Genomic DNA, 21,203 nt, shown 5'->3' with positions numbered 1-21,203 from the left:
ATACACAACCCCCCCCACCGCCCTTCTGGGGGCAATACACAACCACCCTCACCTCTCTACAGGAGACACCACCACCTTCACCTCCCTACTGGGGGCAATACACAACCACCCTCACTTCCCTACAGGGCACAGTACACAACCACCCTCACCTCCCTACTGGGGGCAATACACAGACGGCATGGTGCACAACCACTCTCATCCCTCCAAGGGACAACACACAACCACTCTCACCCCTCCAGTGGACAACACACAACCACCCTCACCTCCCTACAGGGGACACCACCACCTTCACCTCCCTACAGGAGACACCACACAACCACCCTCACCTCCTTACAGGGGACAACACACAACCACCCTCACCTCTCTACAGGGGACAACACACAACCACCCTCACCTCCTTTACAGGGGACAACACACAACCACCCTCACCTCCTTACAAGGGACAACACACAACCACCCTCACCTCCTTACAGGGGACACCACACAACCACCCTCACCTCCCTACAGGGGACAGTATACAACCACCCTCACCTCCCTGCAGGGGACAACCACCCTCTACTCCCTTTCAGGAGACAATACACAACCACCCTCACCTCCCTACAGGGGACAGTACACAACCACCCTCACCTCCCTACTGGGGGCAATACACAACCACTCTCACCTCCCTACAGGGGGCAATACACAACTACCCCCACCACCCTACAGGAGACAACACACAACCCCCCTCACCACCCTACAGGAGACACTATACATCCACCCTTACTTCCCTACAGGGGACAATATACACCCACCCTTACTTCCCTACAGGGGACAATACACATCCACCCTCACTATAGGGGATGGCTCACAGCAACCCTAACCTCCTTACAGGGGACAATACACAATTACTCTTACCTGCTTGCAAGGGATGGCACACAACAACCCTCACCTACCTACAGGTGATAGCACATAACCACCCTCACCTCTCTACAGGGAAGGTCAATTAATATCCCCCACCCCTCTTCCTGCCACACAGACGGGATGGTGCACAACCACTCTCACCCCTCCAGTGGACAACACACAACCACTCTCACCCCTCCAGTGGACAACACACAACCACTCTCACCCCTCCAGTGGACAACACACAACCACTCTCACCCCTCCAGTGGACAGCACACAACTCTCCCCCCTCCAGTGGACAACACACAACCACTCTCACCTCCCTCCAGTGGACAACACACAACCACTCTCACCCCTCCAGTGGACAACACACAACCACTCTCACCCCTCCAGTGGACAACACACAACCACTCTCACCCCTCCAGTGGACAGCACACAACTCTCCCCCCTCCAGTGGACAACACACAACCACTCTCACCTCCCTCCAGTGGACAACACACAACCACTCTCACCCCTCCAGTGGACAACACACAACCACTCTCACCCCTCCAGTGGACAACACACAACCACTCTCACCCCTCCAGTGGACAACACACAACCACTCTCACCCCTCCAGTGGACAGCACACAACTCTCACCCCTCCAGTGGACAACACACAACCACTCTCACCTCCCTCCAGTGGACAACACACAACCACTCTCCCCCCTCCAGTGGACAACACACAACCACTCTCACCCCTCCAGTGGACAACACACAACCACTCTCACCCCTCCAGTGGACAACACACAACCACTCTCACCCCTCCAGTGGACAACACACAACCACTCTCACCCCTCCAGTGGACAACACACAACCACTCTCACCCCTCCAATGGACAACACACAACCCCCCTAACCCCCCCAGTGGACAACACACAACAACTCTCACCCCTCCAGTGGACAACACACAACCACCCTAACCCCTCCAGTGGACAACACACAACCACTCTCACCTCCCTCCAGTGGACAACACACAACCACTCTCACCTCCCTCCAGTGGACAACACACAACCACTCTCACCCCTCCAGTGGACAACACACAACCACTCTCACCCCTCCAGTGGACAACACACAACCACTCTCACCCCTCCAATGGACAACACACAACCACCCTAACCCCTCCAGTGGACAACACACAACCACTCTCACCTCCCTCCAGTGGGCAACACACAACCACCCTAACCCCTCCAGTGGACAACACACAACCACTCTCACCTCCCTCCAGTGGGCAACACACAACCACCCTAACCCCTCCAGTGGACAACACACAACCACTCTCACCTCCCTCCAGTGGGCAACACACAACCACCCTAACCCCTCCAGTTTGGGACTAAAGAAATCTGAAGTGAAGACAGTGACATCGATGCCTTGACTGAGGATGGGTCCCTGGACGGCAGCGAGGCTCATAGTTCTCCATCCACCACCGATGATGATGATGATGATTTAGAATACCGCAGTAAAAGGAAGTTGTATCTTTTCCATATTATGATTGTTTTGTTGTATCGTGCTTGAGGTATTTGTGTCACTCACTTTCTGCTTCCACATACAGGTGAAACTCGAATAATTAGAATATCGTGCAAAAGTAATTGCAGTAAGTGCTGCAAAAGGGGCCCAAACCAAGTACTGAGTACATATGCATGCTTGTACTTTTCAGAGGTCCGATATTGTTCTATGTACAATCCTTGTTTTATTGATTGCATGTAATAATCTACTTTTTTGAGGTTGTGGATTTGGGGTTCTTGGGGTTTTCATGAGCTGTGCGCCATAATCATCACAATGATGACAAATCACGGCTTGAATTATCTTGCTTTGCATGTAATGAGTCTATCTCATATATTAGTTTCACCTTTTAAGTTGCATTAGTGAAATAAATGGACTTTGCACGATATTCTAATTATTCGAGTTTCACCTGTACAGTACGATTACATAGACATCCCCAACTGAGTCTCACCGCCTGACCACAATCAACTGAATGACCCTGAAATTCCTGCAGTCCACTGAAGTCCTGTTCCTGGTGGTTCCCATCATGGAGCAAGCCTTCCAAAATGTGAAGATGGACCTGATAATGAAGACCTGGAGACTTACTCTACAACCAATGCTGACCACTAGGGTGGACTTCCACAGAATACACCTAGCTAGAGGAATGTGTGGACAAATGTCCGAACACCCAGATGCACCTCGGCCAGGGAGCGAGGACAACTACAACACAACCGAGCCTGGGCCGCGTGCTGCCGGGTCATGAGCCAATACCACAGCTGGCCAGATGCACCACACAAATATGATCAGGATGAATATATGATAGAAAGACTACTCAGAGATGTATTAGTAAGAATTTTCTGATTGGAACTCTGTATGGAGCAGAAAAAGTGGAGGGAGGAGTCATTCTCTGACTCATTCAGCTGTGTATGTAATCTGAACTGCAGCTCTGTCAATTGGTGCAGCAGCTATGATTAGCCTGGTGACCATTGATAAGGAATGCAGAGCTCTCCCGCTGACTTGAAGGAGGAACACAAGAAATATATCTAAAGTCACATGACCTAAAACAAACACCATCCACTCCAGCGAAACCCCTCCCCTTTATGTACAAGACTACAGGAGTCGGAGATGAGGGTATTTTATTGAAGTGACACACAAAGGAAGTACTCTAGCCACAACCTCCTCCCAGCATGCTTAGAGTCTCGACATCTCAGCACCGACAGCGTCCATATTACAGAAGTTACTACTGTGCATACGTCATTAGCGTTAAAGGATCAAACTTTATTAGCACATGTTCGCATCAGGCCACACCCACCATTGCAGGGGGGTCACATGACCAGGCAGCGGCCCTTCTGTTGCAGCGACTCCGTGACACTGCTGGCTCCTGTGTTCAGGTCCCTGTAGCTCAGCAGCTGCACGAAGGACGATTCCTGGCGATACGGCTCCTCATGGCGCACGATCGATCGCAGATCCTTGGGCAGGCGAATGTTACCTCCGGCCGCCCTCAACTGCTGCTGGTCACTGTTGTTCTAGGTTGGGAAAAGAGGTGAAAGAGGTCACATGATCATACATACAGCTCTGCCATAATCAGTAAGATCATTCCCTTCCTACCGCTTTTAGGTCAATGCCTGACACCCCCACCAACTATGCATGTCCCAGTATACAGCACAGCTCAGACATGAAAGCCCCTTGCAGTTATTTTATGCTGATAGGAGAAGCAGTGGGAACACGAGGAACCAACATTTATATCTGTCCCTATGTATCTGGCTCTTAGAGTAAGGTGACCAGATGTTTCAAATGAAATTCGGGGACATTTTGTTAGCTTCTGACAGGCTGCGCTATTAGCGTAATGGGAGCTATGCAAAATGCGCAGCAGGCCTCCCCGCTACGCTAACAGCGTATCTTCTCAGAAGCTGCATACAGCGTGCGCTGGTTTAAATAGTTACCGACACACGCTGTATGCAGCTTCTGACAGTGTGGGAGACGGGCACTGGTGTATTTTGGATCTGTGGTGGGCTCTGCGGGGTCTCAGAGGGGCTGTGAAGGATCTGTGGTGGGATCTGCAGGCTGCGGAGCCAACCACAGATCCTACACAGACCCACTGCGGAGCCCACCACAGATCCTGCAGAGTCCACCAAAGACCCCGTAGAGCCCACCACAGATTCTGCACAGTCACCCTGAGACCCTGCGGAGCCCACCACAGATCCTGCAAAGCTTAACTGAGACACAGCAGTGTCAGAAATGGGCATGTGCACAATCTGTGGTGGGCTCTGCAGGGTCTCAGGGGGGCTGTGCATGCTGCAGAGCCCACCATAGATCCTGCACACACCCCCTGATACCCTGCGGAGCCCACCGTAGACCCCACCACAGATTCTGCACAGCCCCCCTGAGACCCTGCAGAGCCCACCATAGATCCTGCAAAGCCCCCCTGAGACACTGCAATCTGCAGGGTCGAAAAGGACCTGTGCAGAATCTGTGACCACAGGTCCTGCAGAGCCCACCATAGACCCCACCACAGACCCCCTGAGACCCTGCGGAGCTCACTATAGACTCGACCACAGATTCTGCACAGACCCCCTGAGACCCTGCGGAGCCCACCATAAGACCCCGCAGAGCCCACTACAGATCCTGCAAAGCCCCAACACTGCTCTACAGAGCCCAGCATAGATTCTGCACAACCCACCCAAAAGTCTCAGGTGGGCTCTGCAGGATCTGTGGTGGGCTCTGCAGGGTCTCCGGGGGGCTGTGCAGAATCTATGCTGGGCTCCGCAGGGTCCCTATAACAGCAGTGTGATCCTCTTACCTTCCTTTTTTTTATTTTATGTTCCTGGGACCGTTATTTGTCCGGGGGCGGTCTTCTCAATCCGGGGATTGTCCCCAGAAATCGGAGACGAATGGTCACCCTATCTTAGAGGACACAGTACAACTGACTAGGGTAGCCATTTAGATCTCACCGTCATAGAAATGAGGGCAGCCAATCAGATCTCACCTTTCATCAGCATACAGTAGAGAGTACAATGGAAGATGGTTGCCAATTAGCTGTTCTGTGTGTTCGTGAGACTTACCATAGGCAGTTTGTATTTTTCCCGGAAGTGTTCCCGCATCAGTGCCCTCTCTGCTTTCTGCTGGGAGTGTAGCGAGCTCCTCCGCGTCCTGCACAAGAAACAAAATGGCCGTCAAGCCGTCACTTTACTAGGCAGCTCGCACTTCCTGTACAGGATCACCAGCCAGGAAGTCCTTCCGATTCTCACTCTTGAGGTGGTCCTGATACTAGCATACAGTATTACAAAAACATGTTGGAGGGTCTGTGTGCCCAGTCCCACCCGTCACTCACGTCTCAGGGCGCAGCAGTCTGTGGCGTTGGTCTTCGGAGCTCCACCTTCTTGTCACGTTGGCTCTGGGTGGCGTCGGTGAGTGGAGGTCCTTCGCAAAGGTCCCCGAGGTGCAGCATGATGCATTTTTCTTTGGGCCCCCAAACAAGAACTTGGCCATGGAGGCCATGCTTGATTATGGTGTCACAGACCAGAGGTCACCATAGCAGATTTACGGAACACGGACATCAGATCTAACAGAACACCAAAGACAATCACAAAGGCGAAAGGAGAACCTGTAGAGCAGAAGGTGAAGGGGGCAGTCATGGTCGGGAGAATATTAGGTTTAGGAGGGAGTCCAGGAGAGACGATACACCTGAGCTGACCACAAGGGAGGGAGATTGGGTGGAGTAAGTGGCCACAAGGGATAAAGGCTGGACACAGTGCAGGGAGGTGGCCACAAAGGATGGAAAGCTGGGTGCAGATAGATGGCCATGAAGGATGGAGTCTGGGTGCAGGTAGGTGACCACGAGGAATGGAGGCTGGACAACTTGGTTCAGAGAGGTAGCCACAATGGATGGAGGCTGGGCAGCTGGGTGAAATCAACAGAATTACTGAAAGTGTGAATGTCGTACATATCTGGTGTCACCGATGTAAGACCGATCAACCCGTCACACTCCAAACACAATCTACTGCTCACTGTACAAGAGCCCCCCAAATATATTTTCCGTCTTCTGACTCCCAGGAAAACGGGTCGTCTCTGATGGGGGGCCCTTATTGTGGTTACAAGTAAGGTGATCCCCCCGATGGCATCACACCTCACGTTACAGATGTCACCCACCATACAAGGCTCCGCCACCAGACGGCAATCCTCTACAAAGCAGTACCGGTATTCCCCTATACCGGACAACAATCCTCCACAATGTACTGCCAGCACCCCCCTATACCGGACACCAATCCTCCACAATGCAGTGCCAGCACCCCCCTATACCAGACAACAATCCTCCACAATGTACTGCCAGCACCCCCCTATACCGGACACCAATCCTCCACAATGCAGTGCCAGCACCCCCCTATACCAGACAACAATCCTCCACAATGTACTGCCAGCACCCCCCTATACCGGACACCAATCCTCCACAATGCAGTGCCAGCACCCCCCTATACCAGACAACAATCCTCCACAATGTACTGCCAGCACCCCCCTATACCGGACACCAATCCTCCACAATGCAGTGCCAGCACCCCCCTATACCAGACAACAATCCTCCACAATGTACTGCCAGCACCCCCCTATACCGGACACCAATCCTCCACAATGCAGTGCCAGCACCCCCCTATACCAGACAACAATCCTCCACAATGTACTGCCAGCACCCCCCTATACCGGACACCAATCCTCCACAATGCAGTGCCAGCACCCCCCTATACCAGACAACAATCCTCCACAATGTACTGCCAGCACCCCCCTATACCGGACACCAATCCTCCACAATGCAGTGCCAGCACCCCCCTATACCAGACAACAATCCTCCACAATGTACTGCCAGCACCCCCCTATACCGGACACCAATCCTCCACAATGCAGTGCCAGCACCCCCCTATACCAGACAACAATCCTCCACAATGTACTGCCAGCACCCCCCTATACCGGACACCAATCCTCCACAATGCAGTGCCAGCACCCCCCTATACCAGACAACAATCCTCCACAATGTACTGCCAGCACCCCCCTATACCGGACACCAATCCTCCACAATGCAGTGCCAGCACCCCCCTATACCAGACAACAATCCTCCACAATGTACTGCCAGCACCCCCCTATACCGGACACCAATCCTCCACAATGCAGTGCCAGCACCCCCCTATACCAGACAACAATCCTCCACAATGTACTGCCAGCACCCCCCTATACCGGACACCAATCCTCCACAATGCAGTGCCAGCACCCCCCTATACCAGACAACAATCCTCCACAATGTACTGCCAGCACCCCCCTATACCGGACACCAATCCTCCACAATGCAGTGCCAGCACCCCCCTATACCAGACAACAATCCTCCACAATGTACTGCCAGCACCCCCCTATACCGGACACCAATCCTCCACAATGCAGTGCCAGCACCCCCCTATACCAGACAACAATCCTCCACAATGTACTGCCAGCACCCCCCTATACCGGACACCAATCCTCCACAATGCAGTGCCAGCACCCCCCTATACCAGACAACAATCCTCCACAATGTACTGCCAGCACCCCCCTATACCGGACACCAATCCTCCACAATGCAGTGCCAGCACCCCCCTATACCAGACAACAATCCTCCACAATGTACTGCCAGCACCCCCCTATACCGGACACCAATCCTCCACAATGCAGTGCCAGCACCCCCCTATACCAGACAACAATCCTCCACAATGTACTGCCAGCACCCCCCTATACCGGACACCAATCCTCCACAATGCAGTGCCAGCACCCCCCTATACCAGACAACAATCCTCCACAATGTACTGCCAGCACCCCCCTATACCGGACACCAATCCTCCACAATGCAGTGCCAGCACCCCCCTATACCAGACAACAATCCTCCACAATGTACTGCCAGCACCCCCCTATACCGGACACCAATCCTCCACAATGCAGTGCCAGCACCCCCCTATACCAGACAACAATCCTCCACAATGTACTGCCAGCACCCCCCTATACCGGACACCAATCCTCCACAATGCAGTGCCAGCACCCCCCTATACCAGACAACAATCCTCCACAATGTACTGCCAGCACCCCCCTATACCGGACACCAATCCTCCACAATGCAGTGCCAGCACCCCCCTATACCAGACAACAATCCTCCACAATGTACTGCCAGCACCCCCCTATACCGGACACCAATCCTCCACAATGCAGTGCCAGCACCCCCCTATACCAGACAACAATCCTCCACAATGTACTGCCAGCACCCCCCTATACCGGACACCAATCCTCCACAATGCAGTGCCAGCACCCCCCTATACCAGACAACAATCCTCCACAATGTACTGCCAGCACCCCCCTATACCGGACAACAATCCTCCACAATGCAGTGCCAGTGGTGCAGTGCTGACACCCCCACTTACCTCGCACATAGACCAGGGGACCGCTCTGACAATACTCCGTGTCCCCGGGGTCACCTGTCCGGCTGCAATGATCAGATAAGTTTCATAATAATCCTCTAATTAGGATCAGGCCGCGTCACAATCCCGATTTATATGAAGCCGTGACCGGGATTAGCGGGCCACACAGCGGGCAATGTGACAACAGCCGGAAATAACACGCCGACCCCTCCCCCAATCTGGACAGGTATGTTATGAGGGTGAGGTACATGATAACAGGCGGAGCTTACAGAGGAACCAGTACCATTGGACCCATTGACCCAGTAAAAACAATACATAGCTAATGCAAGTCTCTACATCTGTGTTCATCATTTGTAATCTCTGGCACGGCAGGACAAGGATTGGTCACCACTCCACTCACTGAGGGTTGGCAGTCACTGGGAGCATGCTGATAGGAGGAGAGAGCGAGTGATGGCATCATCCAGTACGGTAGGAATATGTCATGAGGAAAAACAGGTGGTTGTCACAGGTAACCCCCTAAAAATGCCAGGGGCCTGGCTGCTCCAGTGACCTGCAACAAGTATTCAGTTCTGGATATCAAAGTCAGACATCCTGATCCCCAGACCTGTTGTGGGGTAGGGATGACAAGCGCCAAAGGATTAGCATGACAGCCAGTATTTTCAGCAATGGGCCTGCAATCGGGACAGATGGAATGTTGGCGGCCACAGAAGACGGAGCAGGATGGCGGCATCCTTCCACAGCACATGGTGATCCCACGATGACACCTTCCACTGTGACCAACCCGAGAACGGGTCTTCCTCCATATTGGAGGCCCCGGGAACACGACTTCCTCCATATTGGAGGCCCCGGGAACACGACTTCCTCCATATTGGAGGCCCGGGAACACGACTTCCTCCATATTGGAGGCCCGGGAACACGACTTGCTCCCTAATGGAGGCCTAGAAACTAGGGATGCACCGATAGATACTAGTATCCGTATTCAAAAGTACAAATGCCCAATACCGGCGCTTTATATCGAGTCGGCTGCCTGAGGACCTCAAGCAGCCTTGTGGCGGCTGTCTTAGGCAGTGCTGGTCTGGCTGCACATCTCCTCCTCTAGCGACTGCCCAGAGGACCCCACCTGGAGCGCCGCCCACCGGAGCAGCAGTAACGCGATGCTCCTCTTCAGCTCAGCGCCGACGACGCCCTCACGTGAGGAAAAGCGTTCGGCTCCGCGATGGAGGCAACATTAAGTAAAACGTGGCCTGGGCTTAGTGTTTCGTGGGAACAAGAATCTATTGCTGCAGCGTATTCTATATGTATTGTACATGTACTACATATAGAATACACTGCAGCAGTAGATTTACAATTCTGCACTGCTAATATGAAGGGGTTAAATGATCCGTAGTACAACTACATGTAACCCTACATGTTACATCATTTAACCCCTTCATATTAGCAGTGCGGAATTGTAAATCTACTGCTGCAGTGTATTCTATATGTAGTACATGTACCCAACACACTGCAGCAATAGATTTACAATAATCCCCTGCTAACATGAATGGGTTAAATAATCCATAGTACAACTACATGTTATGTACTATTATGTACTACAGATCATTTAACCCATTCATATTAGCAGGGGATAATTGTAACTATTACTGCAGTGTACTGGATGTATGTGCTGTATATGTACTGCGGATCATGAGTTAGCCCATTCATGTTAGCAGGGCAGAATTGTGAGCGCCTCCCACAAGCTGAGCACCGAGACACGATGCAGTGATCCTGCCCAGCGCCGACTACGGCACCGAGTGAGGCAACAGGGATCAGAGTGAAACTGAGTGAGGGAAGCTGGGACGGGGCTGGCTGTAAATCTATTGCTATATAGTGTACTGGACGTGTGTAATGTATATGTAGTACATATATGGAGAGCCCCCACAGCACCCGGTGCAGCCCTGGAGAGCCCCCACAGCACCCGGTGCAGCCCTGGAGAGCATCTGCTTCATATTATTCTGCATTGCTGTATAATTGATTGCTGAGATTTGTAGTCATCCATAGCCAGTGCCTCTCTATCATGTATTGCTGGGATACAGCTTAGAGTCAGGGGCAGAACTACCAGGGTTGCAGCTGTGACCTGGTGCTCCACCACTGTCCTAAGATCATGTGCATCAAGAAAGAAAAAAAAGTCACATAACACTGGCGCATCCCTACCAGCGACACCTCCAGATTTGTGGCCCAGGTATACGACTTCCCAGTAACAGAAGCCAAGGAACATGACTTCCTCCATAACGGAGGACCTGCAATGCTCACAGCATAGGTCCAGCACTCTGCTCTCACCATCATGTGAGGAGTAACAGAGCGATCATCAGACGGCACGGCTTTAGTACAAACATAAGGTGTTTATTTCTCACAAAGACTGTACAAAATTTTTATAAAAACACTGCGAGCTGCATTGCGTCACGCTGCCCCCCGACCCCCACCCCCTAACACTGACAATATAAATTATAGGAGAACAATGTACAGGTGCAGTGTAGGCCCCCCCACCACCAGGTGGAGCAGTGACAAGCAGAACTCTATGTACATGGCAGCCTCTGCTCTGCCTTTGCAGAATATATATATAGAATATTTATAGACTATTTCACATATAGACAGTTTCATCCGACTGATGAGCGAGTGTTCAGTTCATTGTATGATAAAGTATTGAAGCGCCAGAATCGGGGAGACCCTTCATCTGGCTGGTTTCCAGTGTAGTCATCGGCTGATTTCTCGCCCTGTGTCCCAGTGTTTCGGGATGTGCTCACTCTTCAGGGGGGAGAAAAACGGGTGTTTCAGAGCCTCGGCCAGGGAAAGACGTTTGGATGGGTCATATTCCAGCATGCCCTCTATGAGATGGAAGAGTTGCCGGTGATCTACCGAGTCGCTGACCATGTACTTCTGCAAGAGGAAGATCAGTGTCAGAGAAGCAACCCGACGGTTCACGAACACAGTCTGTACAACCCCCCCCTCAATCCAGAGTCACTCCCCTTCTGAGCGTGCTTTGCTGCTCCAGGCTGGGGGGGGGAGCACGTGACCTTGCCCTACGTTGCTCCAGGCTACGGGGGGGAGCACATGACCACGCCATACGCGGCTCCTGGCTACGGGGTACAATGGAAAGCAGAGTTCTCACGGAACCTACCCCAAACTCTGTCTATCAGTCCATGGGGCCCTTTGTGCCCACCACATGCCTGTCCTCCCTGGAAATGTCTGCAACTTCGGTTTCACGAGATATAATACAAATAAGACTGACAGCACGGAGTTGTTGGAAGTGATATTGGTCCTTACCCTCAGAGGTTTGCAGTTCTCCCGTACGTAGCGTCCAGCCGATGAGTTGTCATCCCAGTCAAGCCGACCATGGTAGAAATATTTCTGCTTCCTGAAGGTAATGCACCAGAGGTTAGTTGAGCACCCCCAGGGTCCATACAGTAGTTAGACACAACCCCATCAAGACCTTACCTGGTCTTCCGAACCATCTTAGAGGGGACAGGACCCAGAATCCTCTCCATCATAGCCAGGTGCTCCTTGTTGTCATGCGTCTGTAGAAAAGAGAACATGTCATGAGTACAGGTCACAGCAGGGACATGCGTCACACACACAGCAAACTAGTAGAAGTAGACACTGACCTGGAAGAGGGTGAAGCCCACATAATACTCAAAGATAATGCAACCAATGCTCCACACGTCACACGGCTGGCTCCATCCCAGTTCTGAGGAGATTGAAGGGCACTGGTGTAATACAAGGCTACAGGAAACAACAACAACTCATACACCGCATACAGTGGACAAGACACTCACCGAGGATGACCTCCGGCGCTCGGTAGTGGCGGGTGGACACTATAGTGCTGTGGTGTTCGCTGTCGAACGTGGCGCTGCCGAAATCCACAACTCTGATGTCTGTATTCTTCACACACCTCTCATCTCTCTTCTGGGGTAATGCGGTGTCACCAAGAGAACACACGGCACAAGCATTAGGAAACCTTCAAGGGACAAACTAAAAGCCGCTACGCAAGGTGACCGGGGAGGGAGAGAGAACTAAGGGTGGTGGTGTCTGGTGGGGAAGGTAGGAACTAGCAGAGTGCCTACTCCGAGCCAATTGGGTCATGGACAGGCATCCTGTGTCATCAGGGCTTTAATTTTTTAGGGTCACCAGTCCTATAGCCTTGCAATGTTAACATTTTTGGGGGGACACGCAGAGCTTTCTTTTGGTTGTATATAAGCACCACTGGAGGGGGGGTAGTTTATATAATGAAAAACAGTACCAAATTTTTTTCAATCGCTACGTTAAAAAAACAAAAAACATATTGTTACCCATTTTTGGTAAAATATAAAAGACGGGGTCACGTCAGGTAAATAGACAGCAAACCCGTCAAGCCTTAAATTGCGCAGATGCAAAATAGCGATCTGCAACGTGTGCAATCATCGTTTTCACACATAGGCACACCCGATTCATGTTTGTGAGTGTAAGTGGGGGACTTAAAAAAAAAAAAAAATTGTCTTTTTTACACTTTATTGCTATCACATGGAGGGCCAAGAAGCCCCCTATGTTATAGCCAATTTACATGACAGGTCCTCTTTATGGAGACATCAGGGGTCTCCAAGACCCCTAATGTCACCTAGGGACCCCCCAGAGAAGCTGATGAAGCAAAGATCGGCTTCACCAGCTGAATGCAGAAGTGGTGTAATATACATCACTTCCTGCATTCGGGGACATCGTATACCGATCTCCTGTCACAGAGCAGCCATGCCGGTCCCGGCCGCACTGGATCTCGGGACCAACAACGGCAGTGACAGCTGCTGCTACAAGTGATCGGGCGTCTCTAGAGATGCCCGATCGCTTGAATGTAAAGCTCCCGGACAATTATAAAGGCCGAGCGGGAAGCTGCTCATCCGGCTCAGCTGTCCTCTTGGTTTCTTTCAAGCCCTGGTCATCACCCAAAACAAACATTTCTTGGCACTTTTGGAACGTCACCACTATTCTAATAAGCCCGTAACGTGATCGTTGGAAAGTCCAGAGAAGTCAGCACCCACCTTTTCAACATTGTACGTCAGGTCGTAGTCAGAATCGACAAACAGGATGTTCTCTGGCTTCAGATCGGTATGAGTCAGCTTATTGTCATGAAGATCTGCAAGTCGCATGGGATAAAATTAGAACAGGAGACGTCACACGGCACTCGGGTAAGTCACATGATGCAACCGCCACTTACATTTCACTGCCTGGCACACCTGCTGGGCCATGTGCCGCACTTGGTGGATGGGGTACGGCAGGTAGTTGTTCTCCTTTAGGAAGTCGAAGGTGCTGAGACCCAAAAGCTCGAAAGAGATGCACATGTGTCCGTGATAGTCAAACCAGTCGAACATCCGTACACAGAGACTGCGGGAAGAAAAACACCTCATTAATACCGGCAATGCATGTGAAGGTAGCCGCTAGGTTACCCCGGCTGCCATGGGCCCCCCGCCCGGGTAGGAAAGGGAACCAATACTCACTTTTTATTGTCTGGGTCCTTCTCGATAATCTTCTCCAGCACGTTTATCTCTAATCGTGCTGCTTCTTTGTATTTCTCCACATTTTTTATGATTTTTAGAGCCACTCGGCTTCCACCCCTGCAGGTAAAACATACAAGAGGAAACCCATAAGTGGCATCCGACACACAAACATCCTACAATGCCAACCCCGAGGGGACAATGATGTGTGACAACAACGCAGAGCTGCCAATTACAGAACCCATCATTATCAGAGGGCTGCAAACTCCCTGAATATCACATCCCACTAACCGCCCGAGAATGCATCCAAATAACCGTCTTCCTCAAAGCAATCAGAATGTAATCAGATTCAAGTGAACCCATCACCAAAATCTCATATGATCTTTAATGTTTATGTCACTTCAATCTTTTTAAATCTGCAGCTTTAATTAAAATAATCCCTCAATATTCAGCCACAAATGTTCTTGGCTTAGGCACTTCCTGTTATGGGGTGACAACACTTTGTCCTCATCTCCTAGTTCTGTATCCGATGCCTTTGTGACAGGATGACTACACAGGAGACTGTTTATGGAGGCACGGTCCACTGTGGTCACCATCAGCCCCGATCTAGTCATCCACACTCTCTCTCTACATACACACGGGGGCCCATATAAGCATCTGTGCTTCCGCTATATATACACACACACACAGGGCCCGATCTAGGCATCTGCTCTCTACATAGAAACGGGGTCCATATAAGCATATTTGTCGCGACACACGGGGCCCGGTATAGTAATGTTCTCTCTATACACACAGGGCCCGGTATAGTCATCCGCTCTCTCTACACACACATGGTGCCACATATAGTCATCTGCTCTCTCAACACACAGGGCCCGGTATATGTGCTCTCTATATAAATAGAGCAGCCAGATATAGTCACCTGCTCTCTTTATATACATGGGGCCCAGTATAGGCTCTCGCTACACACAGGGCCCAGCATAGGTGCTCTCTATACACACACAGGGCCCGGTATAGTCATCTGCTCTCTCTATACACAGAGGGCCCGGTATAGTCATCTGCTCTCTCTATACACAGAGGGCCCGGTATAGTCATCTGCTCTCTCTATACACACAGGGCCCGGTATAGTCATCTGCTCTCTATACACATGGGGCCCGGTATAGGTCCTCTATACACACAGGGCCCATTATAGTCATCTGCTCTCTAAATACAGGGCCAGATAAAAGGCATCTGCACTTTCTATATACAAAGGTCCCATACAGGCATCTGCCCTATACTGCAGAGCCATTAGCGAATCCCTACCACCACAAGTCCAGACAACTCACCTTCTGTGGTCTATACACTGCACAACCCGGCCAAAGGTACCCTCGCCCAGTGTGCTGACAATCTCATCTGTGAGAAGAAGCAGAGAGAAAGACGGTAAGGAGGGAGGCCGGGAACTGCCGGAATCAGTGAAATCTGTCAGGCTGGGCATGAGCCACAAATCAATTACTCTAACAACTTCCTGCCCTCCGACTAGCAATATAAGATCGCTATTTACAAAAGTATGATAAATATAATAAAAGGAGGAAGAGGAGGAGGAGGAAGGGGGCTTCTCTGCATTAATCAAAATGAACACAAAATAAAAGACAGACAGGTGTGCAGCGTCTCTGGGGGGTAGGGGGGATCTTAGAACTAGAGAGCTAAATTATGTTACGATTTGGCTGTACATCTTTCTTGTAGCCAGTCGCCGTTGCGATAGATCAGGTGACCCTCCACGTCGTCTTCAACACTCTTGGCCTGCCTGCTGCTGCTCTGGCGACTCCTCTGTCGGGTAGGGGGCCCGTCATTTCCGGCAAAACACCACCATTCACCAGCCAATCAGATTTTCAAACCAGCGGCACAAAGGTTGGTTGGTTTGGAAATTCATTCACAGTGTAGTTTTGAGGTAGGAGGAGGGTGTGCAGTAGATTCCCAGCCAATTCATACGGCACATAGGAATATATAACGATAGGGATATTGCAAGGGAACAAGTCAAGATACAAATACACTAACTCAGAAAATCAAAATAAAAAAAAATAAATAAAAAGAAAATAAAAAAAAAACAAAAAAACAATTTCTGCTTATGTTTTCTTTTCATCTTTGCAAAAGCAGGAAAAACAGGAGCAAAAAATAAAAGATGCTGAAGCTGCCTTCCTGGTTGTGACAAAGCCCAGATTACCCCAAAATCAACCCCGATAATAACCCCAAATACCCCACGGGGACATATACAATGCCCTCACTGCATACACTATTCTAGGGGCTCTACTATGTTGGGGGGCAGGGACCAAACAAATATATACCTCCAGCATATATGTACTAAGGGTGCTGTATACTCTTCAGGGAGGTCTGCCATGTTTACAATGGGGTAATGGAACCAGCCAAATATTTTGGCACCCCCTAGATTCTGCTGTATAACAAGGAGGCCAATGGGAGTCAGACAACTCCGCGGTACTCTATAGTGTAACATATATATGGCCAGGCAACAATAAAGGAGCGATAGATGACTACAGGCCTATAGATACTACAGGGATGGGGGGCATACAGGAGTATCTAGCGTGTGATCCACATCCTCCGCAGTAGAAAGCAGAAGGACGTCTAATCCTTTCACCTCTCTAATCCCAGCAATACAAACAGAAGCAATTATGGGGGTGCACTTACCAAGACTTGCCCTAAGAGAAGAAAAAAAAAAAGGGGGAGCAGAAAGATCTCAGCTCCGTGAGATACTCACCGATGACGAGCGACTATAAGACCTTGTTCTATGCTTCCTGCGTTTTTGTTTGCGTCGGCTGCTCTTGCCGCTCCTGTAGCTGTCCTCGTGGGAGCGCCGGTAGTCGTACGAGTGGCGGTACTCGGCGTCATAGTACAGGGCTCTGTCCCGGCTGTAATCGTTCCTCCGGTAAGCGTCGACATATCTTCGGTCGTAAGCTCGTCTGTCTGACGATCGTGCGTCATAACTGAGAAAGGATTGCGAGAATGGCAAAGTTTAGTAAGGATTGACACAATAACCAAAATTCCAGTACAACAGACACCAATCACCACCCACGTGGTCCTGGAACCAATCAACAATTACTAAAACTCTACTGCCGATTCTCGAGTGTCACTACAAGGCTCATCCTCAAACAGGAAAGAGCCAGGGGAGAGGAACGCAGCCCATCTAGAGAGAAGGCTCTGCAAAAGGTAAAAACACAAGAAGCTAACATGGCAATCCCCAAACCCAGTGTCACCTACCTCCGCGACCTTTCCTGATAACTGTCGCCATGCCTGTGACGACGTTCACGGCCTCGAACACTGCTGCTGCTTCGCGACCTGCTTCTTCTCCTCCTGTGCTTCCGGCTTCTGTAGCGCTCGTGGTAGCTTCCTCTGCTCCGCCTCTCAGATGACCGGTACCGTCTGGAGTGCGGCATCTGGAAGGAGGCAAACGAGTCAGTATATAGCCTGAAGAGGGTGCTCCCAACAGAGCACAGCTTACCCCATCATATGACATGAATACCCCTATATTCCAAACACAGACTGATGAGGGCACTCCTCCACAGAGTGCTCCTGTCCATTCATAAACTGGAAGAGATAGTAACTGATACTATGTCCACAATCATGAATGAATAGGAAGTGATGTAAAGCACTTAGTGTTAATTCATACCTGGGGAAACAGTAAACTTACTATGTCCTCAGTTATATACAAACACTCAGGTATCAGTTCTGATCAATGAGCATTTGTACTCCGCTCACCATCCTGACTGGAGAGCTCGGCCTCCTGCGACAGCTGTCTCCTCCCCGCTGGGCACCGGTTTGTCCCCCCTTGGATCCTCGCTGCCTGTACCGACAAACTGGGAGAGCTGTGGGCATCGGAATGGACAGACCAGCGACCCAACAGGGAGGAGGAAAGTTAGAGATGTACTGAATTTTCTACCACATTTTCGGCCATTATGGTACTTTCGACATTTTGCCCAAAGTACCATTTTTGCCCAAAATGTTGTTTTGGTAGCCGAAGTTTTGGTGCATCCCTAATACCTCTATGTTGCCAGCCCAGCCTGAGGAGGGCGCTCTTACCAAAGCACAGCTTACCCCATCATATGACATTAATATCTCTATTCCCAACAGCCTGAAGTGGGCGCTCCTACCCTGACCACAGCTTGCCCCAGGTGGCAATAATCCCTCTATATGCCCAAATCCTTACTATGGTAAAACTCTTCGACACAAATGTCTGTCCGTCCAAACGCCTTATAAAAAGTATTGAAGTCTGTATTACAGACCCTCCCTCAGTGCCACCCTACTGCTGTATACAGGGAACTCTCATCCCGGCAAGACATCCAATCTAGGCATAAAGGAGACCGGCTACAGACATCACTAAGACCTAATTCCCATCAGACCCGGACCAGATCTGGATGCAGTTCTGCATATGTAGTGTGTTTTTTTTTAGCTTACAATGGGTTTTCAGGTGAGGTCCAGTGCATTTGCATGTTATTTGTGCGTTTACATGCGGTTTAGAGCAGAAAATATAGGGCATGCAGCAATTTCTCCACATGCACTGGAACTGAATGCTGTGGTGTGAACTAAACCCCAAAAATACCATTGGAACACATGGGATGCATCTTTGATGCATTCTTAAACTGCTCTGCTCCGCACCTTGTGTGAACTAGCCCAAAACAACAATGCAGCACGTCATACCGAGGAAACTGTGTACATAGATCAAGCTTTCCTGAGTGTAACAGGCTTTTACTTAGGTATACAAAGTTCTGTTCCTACCACAAACTCCATAAACTTCAGCACATACAGCAAACACCTTGAAAGGGCTGTACGGTGATAATCCAGGAGATAGAGAATACCAGATCCCCATTATATAGGATTAAAGGGGTGTGCACTCAGAGGTAATGTGAGAGGAAACATCCTTTTAGATTGTAAGCTCTCAGGGGCAGGGCCCTCCTTCCCATCTTGAATTGTATTGTGATGTCTTCTTTATATTGTAAAGCGCTGCGCAAACTGTTGGCGCTATATACATCCTGTATAATAATAATATGCATATGGAGGTAATAGATGTAAGGTGGCATACACATACTGGATCCCAATTATTATATGGAGGAAACGTGAGGCGTTCACATACAAGAAGTGGCTTTCCATGTACAGTATCCCAATGGTTATATACAAGTAATAGGTAGAGATCTACAAATACACAGGATATCAGAGTGCACTGACATTAAAAAACAGAGGGGGCGGCTAATTTCAGCTCCGCACACTGGGAGAGAATGCTGCATTCCCATAGAGGAGAGATGATGGAATGTGCCCGGTTAAGGGTGGAGTAATTGGCAAACGATGGGCAGAAGCATCATTATCTCTGTGACCTGCATTGTGTTCTATTATAAGAGCTCCACACAGTGTTCTTCTCAGACCATGAAGAGTTACAGAGTAGGAGGGGCCCCCCTACACAGACCTACAATTTCCTCCAATCACAGAGGGCTAAGGAGGCATCCAACCACCCTACAGGAAGAGGGGCCTTCCACAAGGAGAACCCATATCACCCTACAGGACGAGGCCCCTTCCACAAGGAGAACCCATATCACCCTACAGGACGAGGCCCCTTCCACAAGGAGAACCCATATCACCCTACAGGACGAGGCCCCTTCCACAAGGAGAACCCATATCACCCTACAGGACGAGGCCCCTTCCACAAGGAGAACCCATATCACCCTACAGGACGAGGCCCCTTCCATACGGAGAACCCATATCACCCTACAGGACGAGGCCCCTTCCATACGGAGAGCCCAGATCACCCTACAGGACGAGGCCCCTTCCATACGGAGAACCCAGATCACCCTACAGGACGAGGCCCCTTCCATACGGAGAACCCAGATCACCCTACAGGAAGAGGAGACTGCCACACGGAGAAGGAACAGGATCTGAACACGGTCATAGCTATACAATGGAGGTTTGTTTACTAAGGCCCCGTTCACATATAGCGATTTCCGCGCGATATCGCGAGAAGTCGCCGGCCAATGTTATTCAATGGAGCTGTCTTAACTCCATGTCGCTCGTCGCGGTCGCAAGTCGCTTCTACCGGACCCTTTTTTCGGCGGATTTTGCGCGATTTTACTTTTTTTCTATGGAGCCCGACGGGGAAGGTCGCGCTACCGTCGCTGGAACGTCGCCCCGAAAGTCGCGCTATCCCGGCCGTGCGGATCCGCTGCAAAAGGTATGTCGCTATATGTGAACGGGGCCTAAGGGAGTAGAGAGCTCAGTCTGTACAGTGAACAAGGTAAAGCTCATTTTACCGTCAATTACATGCTGGCAAAAATCCAGCTTCCTTCCCCTCAAATGGTTGGACATTCAAAGCAAGCACCATGACTCACCTCCTTATTTACTAACACTCACTAAGCTCAATGTCCCCTGATCAGGGGCTGTTCTAAAACGACCGTACGCACAGAGGCGGCCCAGACGCACAGATCACAGACAAGAGGTCTATAGGATCAGCCCTATACCAACCCCTAACATACAGATTATATATTGTAAGGAGTCATGTATGAGCAGTGCTCTGGTGGGTTGCAATATATTGGTGCAGGGGGTACAATACAATGACATCAGTGCAGGGAGAAGGGTACAATGAGGTCTGATAGTCAGACAGGGGAGCATACAGAACGATAACAGTTATGGCGATGAGACGCAATTAAATATCAGTGCAGGAGTGTCATGGCGGATACACAACGGTATTAGTGCAGAAAGGCAGGACACATACAGAACGTTATCGGTAGAGTTGCTGAACACGTACAGGACGTATTCGTTAGTTGCAAGACACATACTGAACGGTATCAGCACAACGTTGCAGGAGTGATACAGAACGGTATCGCGACAGAGAGGCGGCCATTTTGTGATTCAGCTGTCCT

The 21,203-nt window shown here is 50.4% G+C and overlaps 2 protein-coding genes across 5 annotated transcripts; both read right to left on the bottom strand.

Annotated features, from left to right (window-relative positions):
• Positions 1 to 3,721: 3,721 nt before the first annotated feature.
• Positions 3,722 to 6,050, bottom strand: LOC108794224 (complexin-3-like). Its single transcript, XM_018565227.1, has 3 exons — positions 5,728 to 6,050; positions 5,459 to 5,546; positions 3,722 to 3,922 (listed from the first exon to the last, which is right to left on the bottom strand). Exons 1-3 carry the CDS (start codon positions 5,892 to 5,894, stop codon positions 3,722 to 3,724), a joined length of 456 nt encoding a protein of 151 aa, XP_018420729.1. The 5' UTR covers positions 5,895 to 6,050.
• Positions 6,051 to 11,492: 5,442 nt separating this feature from the next.
• CLK2 (CDC like kinase 2) lies at positions 11,493 to 17,744 on the bottom strand. Of its 4 annotated transcripts, none has more exons than XM_018565242.1 (12): positions 17,560 to 17,744; positions 17,060 to 17,285; positions 16,020 to 16,116; positions 15,636 to 15,702; positions 14,317 to 14,433; positions 14,037 to 14,203; positions 13,861 to 13,955; positions 12,628 to 12,757; positions 12,457 to 12,539; positions 12,290 to 12,369; positions 12,119 to 12,209; positions 11,493 to 11,731 (listed from the first exon to the last, which is right to left on the bottom strand). In XM_018565242.1, exons 1-12 carry the CDS (start codon positions 17,733 to 17,735, stop codon positions 11,549 to 11,551), a joined length of 1,512 nt encoding a protein of 503 aa, XP_018420744.1. In that variant the 5' UTR covers positions 17,736 to 17,744; the 3' UTR covers positions 11,493 to 11,548. The 4 variants fall into 4 exon arrangements, with proteins under 4 accessions (XP_018420744.1, XP_018420745.1, XP_018420748.1 ...); XM_018565243.1 differs by having other exon boundaries at positions 12,628 to 12,754; XM_018565246.1 differs by having other exon boundaries at positions 16,020 to 16,104.
• Positions 17,745 to 21,203: the final 3,459 nt, after the last annotated feature.

This window comes from Nanorana parkeri, unplaced genomic scaffold (genome assembly GCF_000935625.1).
Source record: "Nanorana parkeri isolate BGI_ZX_2015 unplaced genomic scaffold, ASM93562v1 scaffold823, whole genome shotgun sequence".
NCBI classification, from domain to species: domain Eukaryota; kingdom Metazoa; phylum Chordata; class Amphibia; order Anura; family Dicroglossidae; genus Nanorana; species Nanorana parkeri.
The sequence above is the reverse complement of the archived record's forward strand: the minus strand, read 5'-3'. Positions and strand labels throughout refer to the sequence as shown.

Excerpts from the sequence above, each read along its gene's own strand:
- LOC108794224 (XM_018565227.1), bottom strand. The coding sequence starts at position 5,894 with ATGGCCTCCATGGCCAAGTTCTTGTTTGGGGGCCCAAAGAAAAATGCA. Across the intron at positions 5,547-5,727 it reads AGACTGCTGCGCCCTGAGAC|GACGCGGAGGAGCTCGCTAC; the intron begins GTGAGTGACGGG and ends TTTCTTGTGCAG. Across the intron at positions 3,923-5,458 it reads AAAAATACAAACTGCCTATG|AACAACAGTGACCAGCAGCA; the intron begins GTAAGTCTCACG and ends TTCCCAACCTAG.
- CLK2 (XM_018565242.1), bottom strand. The coding sequence starts at position 17,735 with ATGCCGCACTCCAGACGGTACCGGTCATCTGAGAGGCGGAGCAGAGGA. Across the intron at positions 13,956-14,036 it reads GGTGTGCCAGGCAGTGAAAT|ATCTTCATGACAATAAGCTG; the intron begins GTAAGTGGCGGT and ends TGCGACTTGCAG. Across the intron at positions 12,210-12,289 it reads AAGATGGTTCGGAAGACCAG|GAAGCAGAAATATTTCTACC; the intron begins GTAAGGTCTTGA and ends CATTACCTTCAG.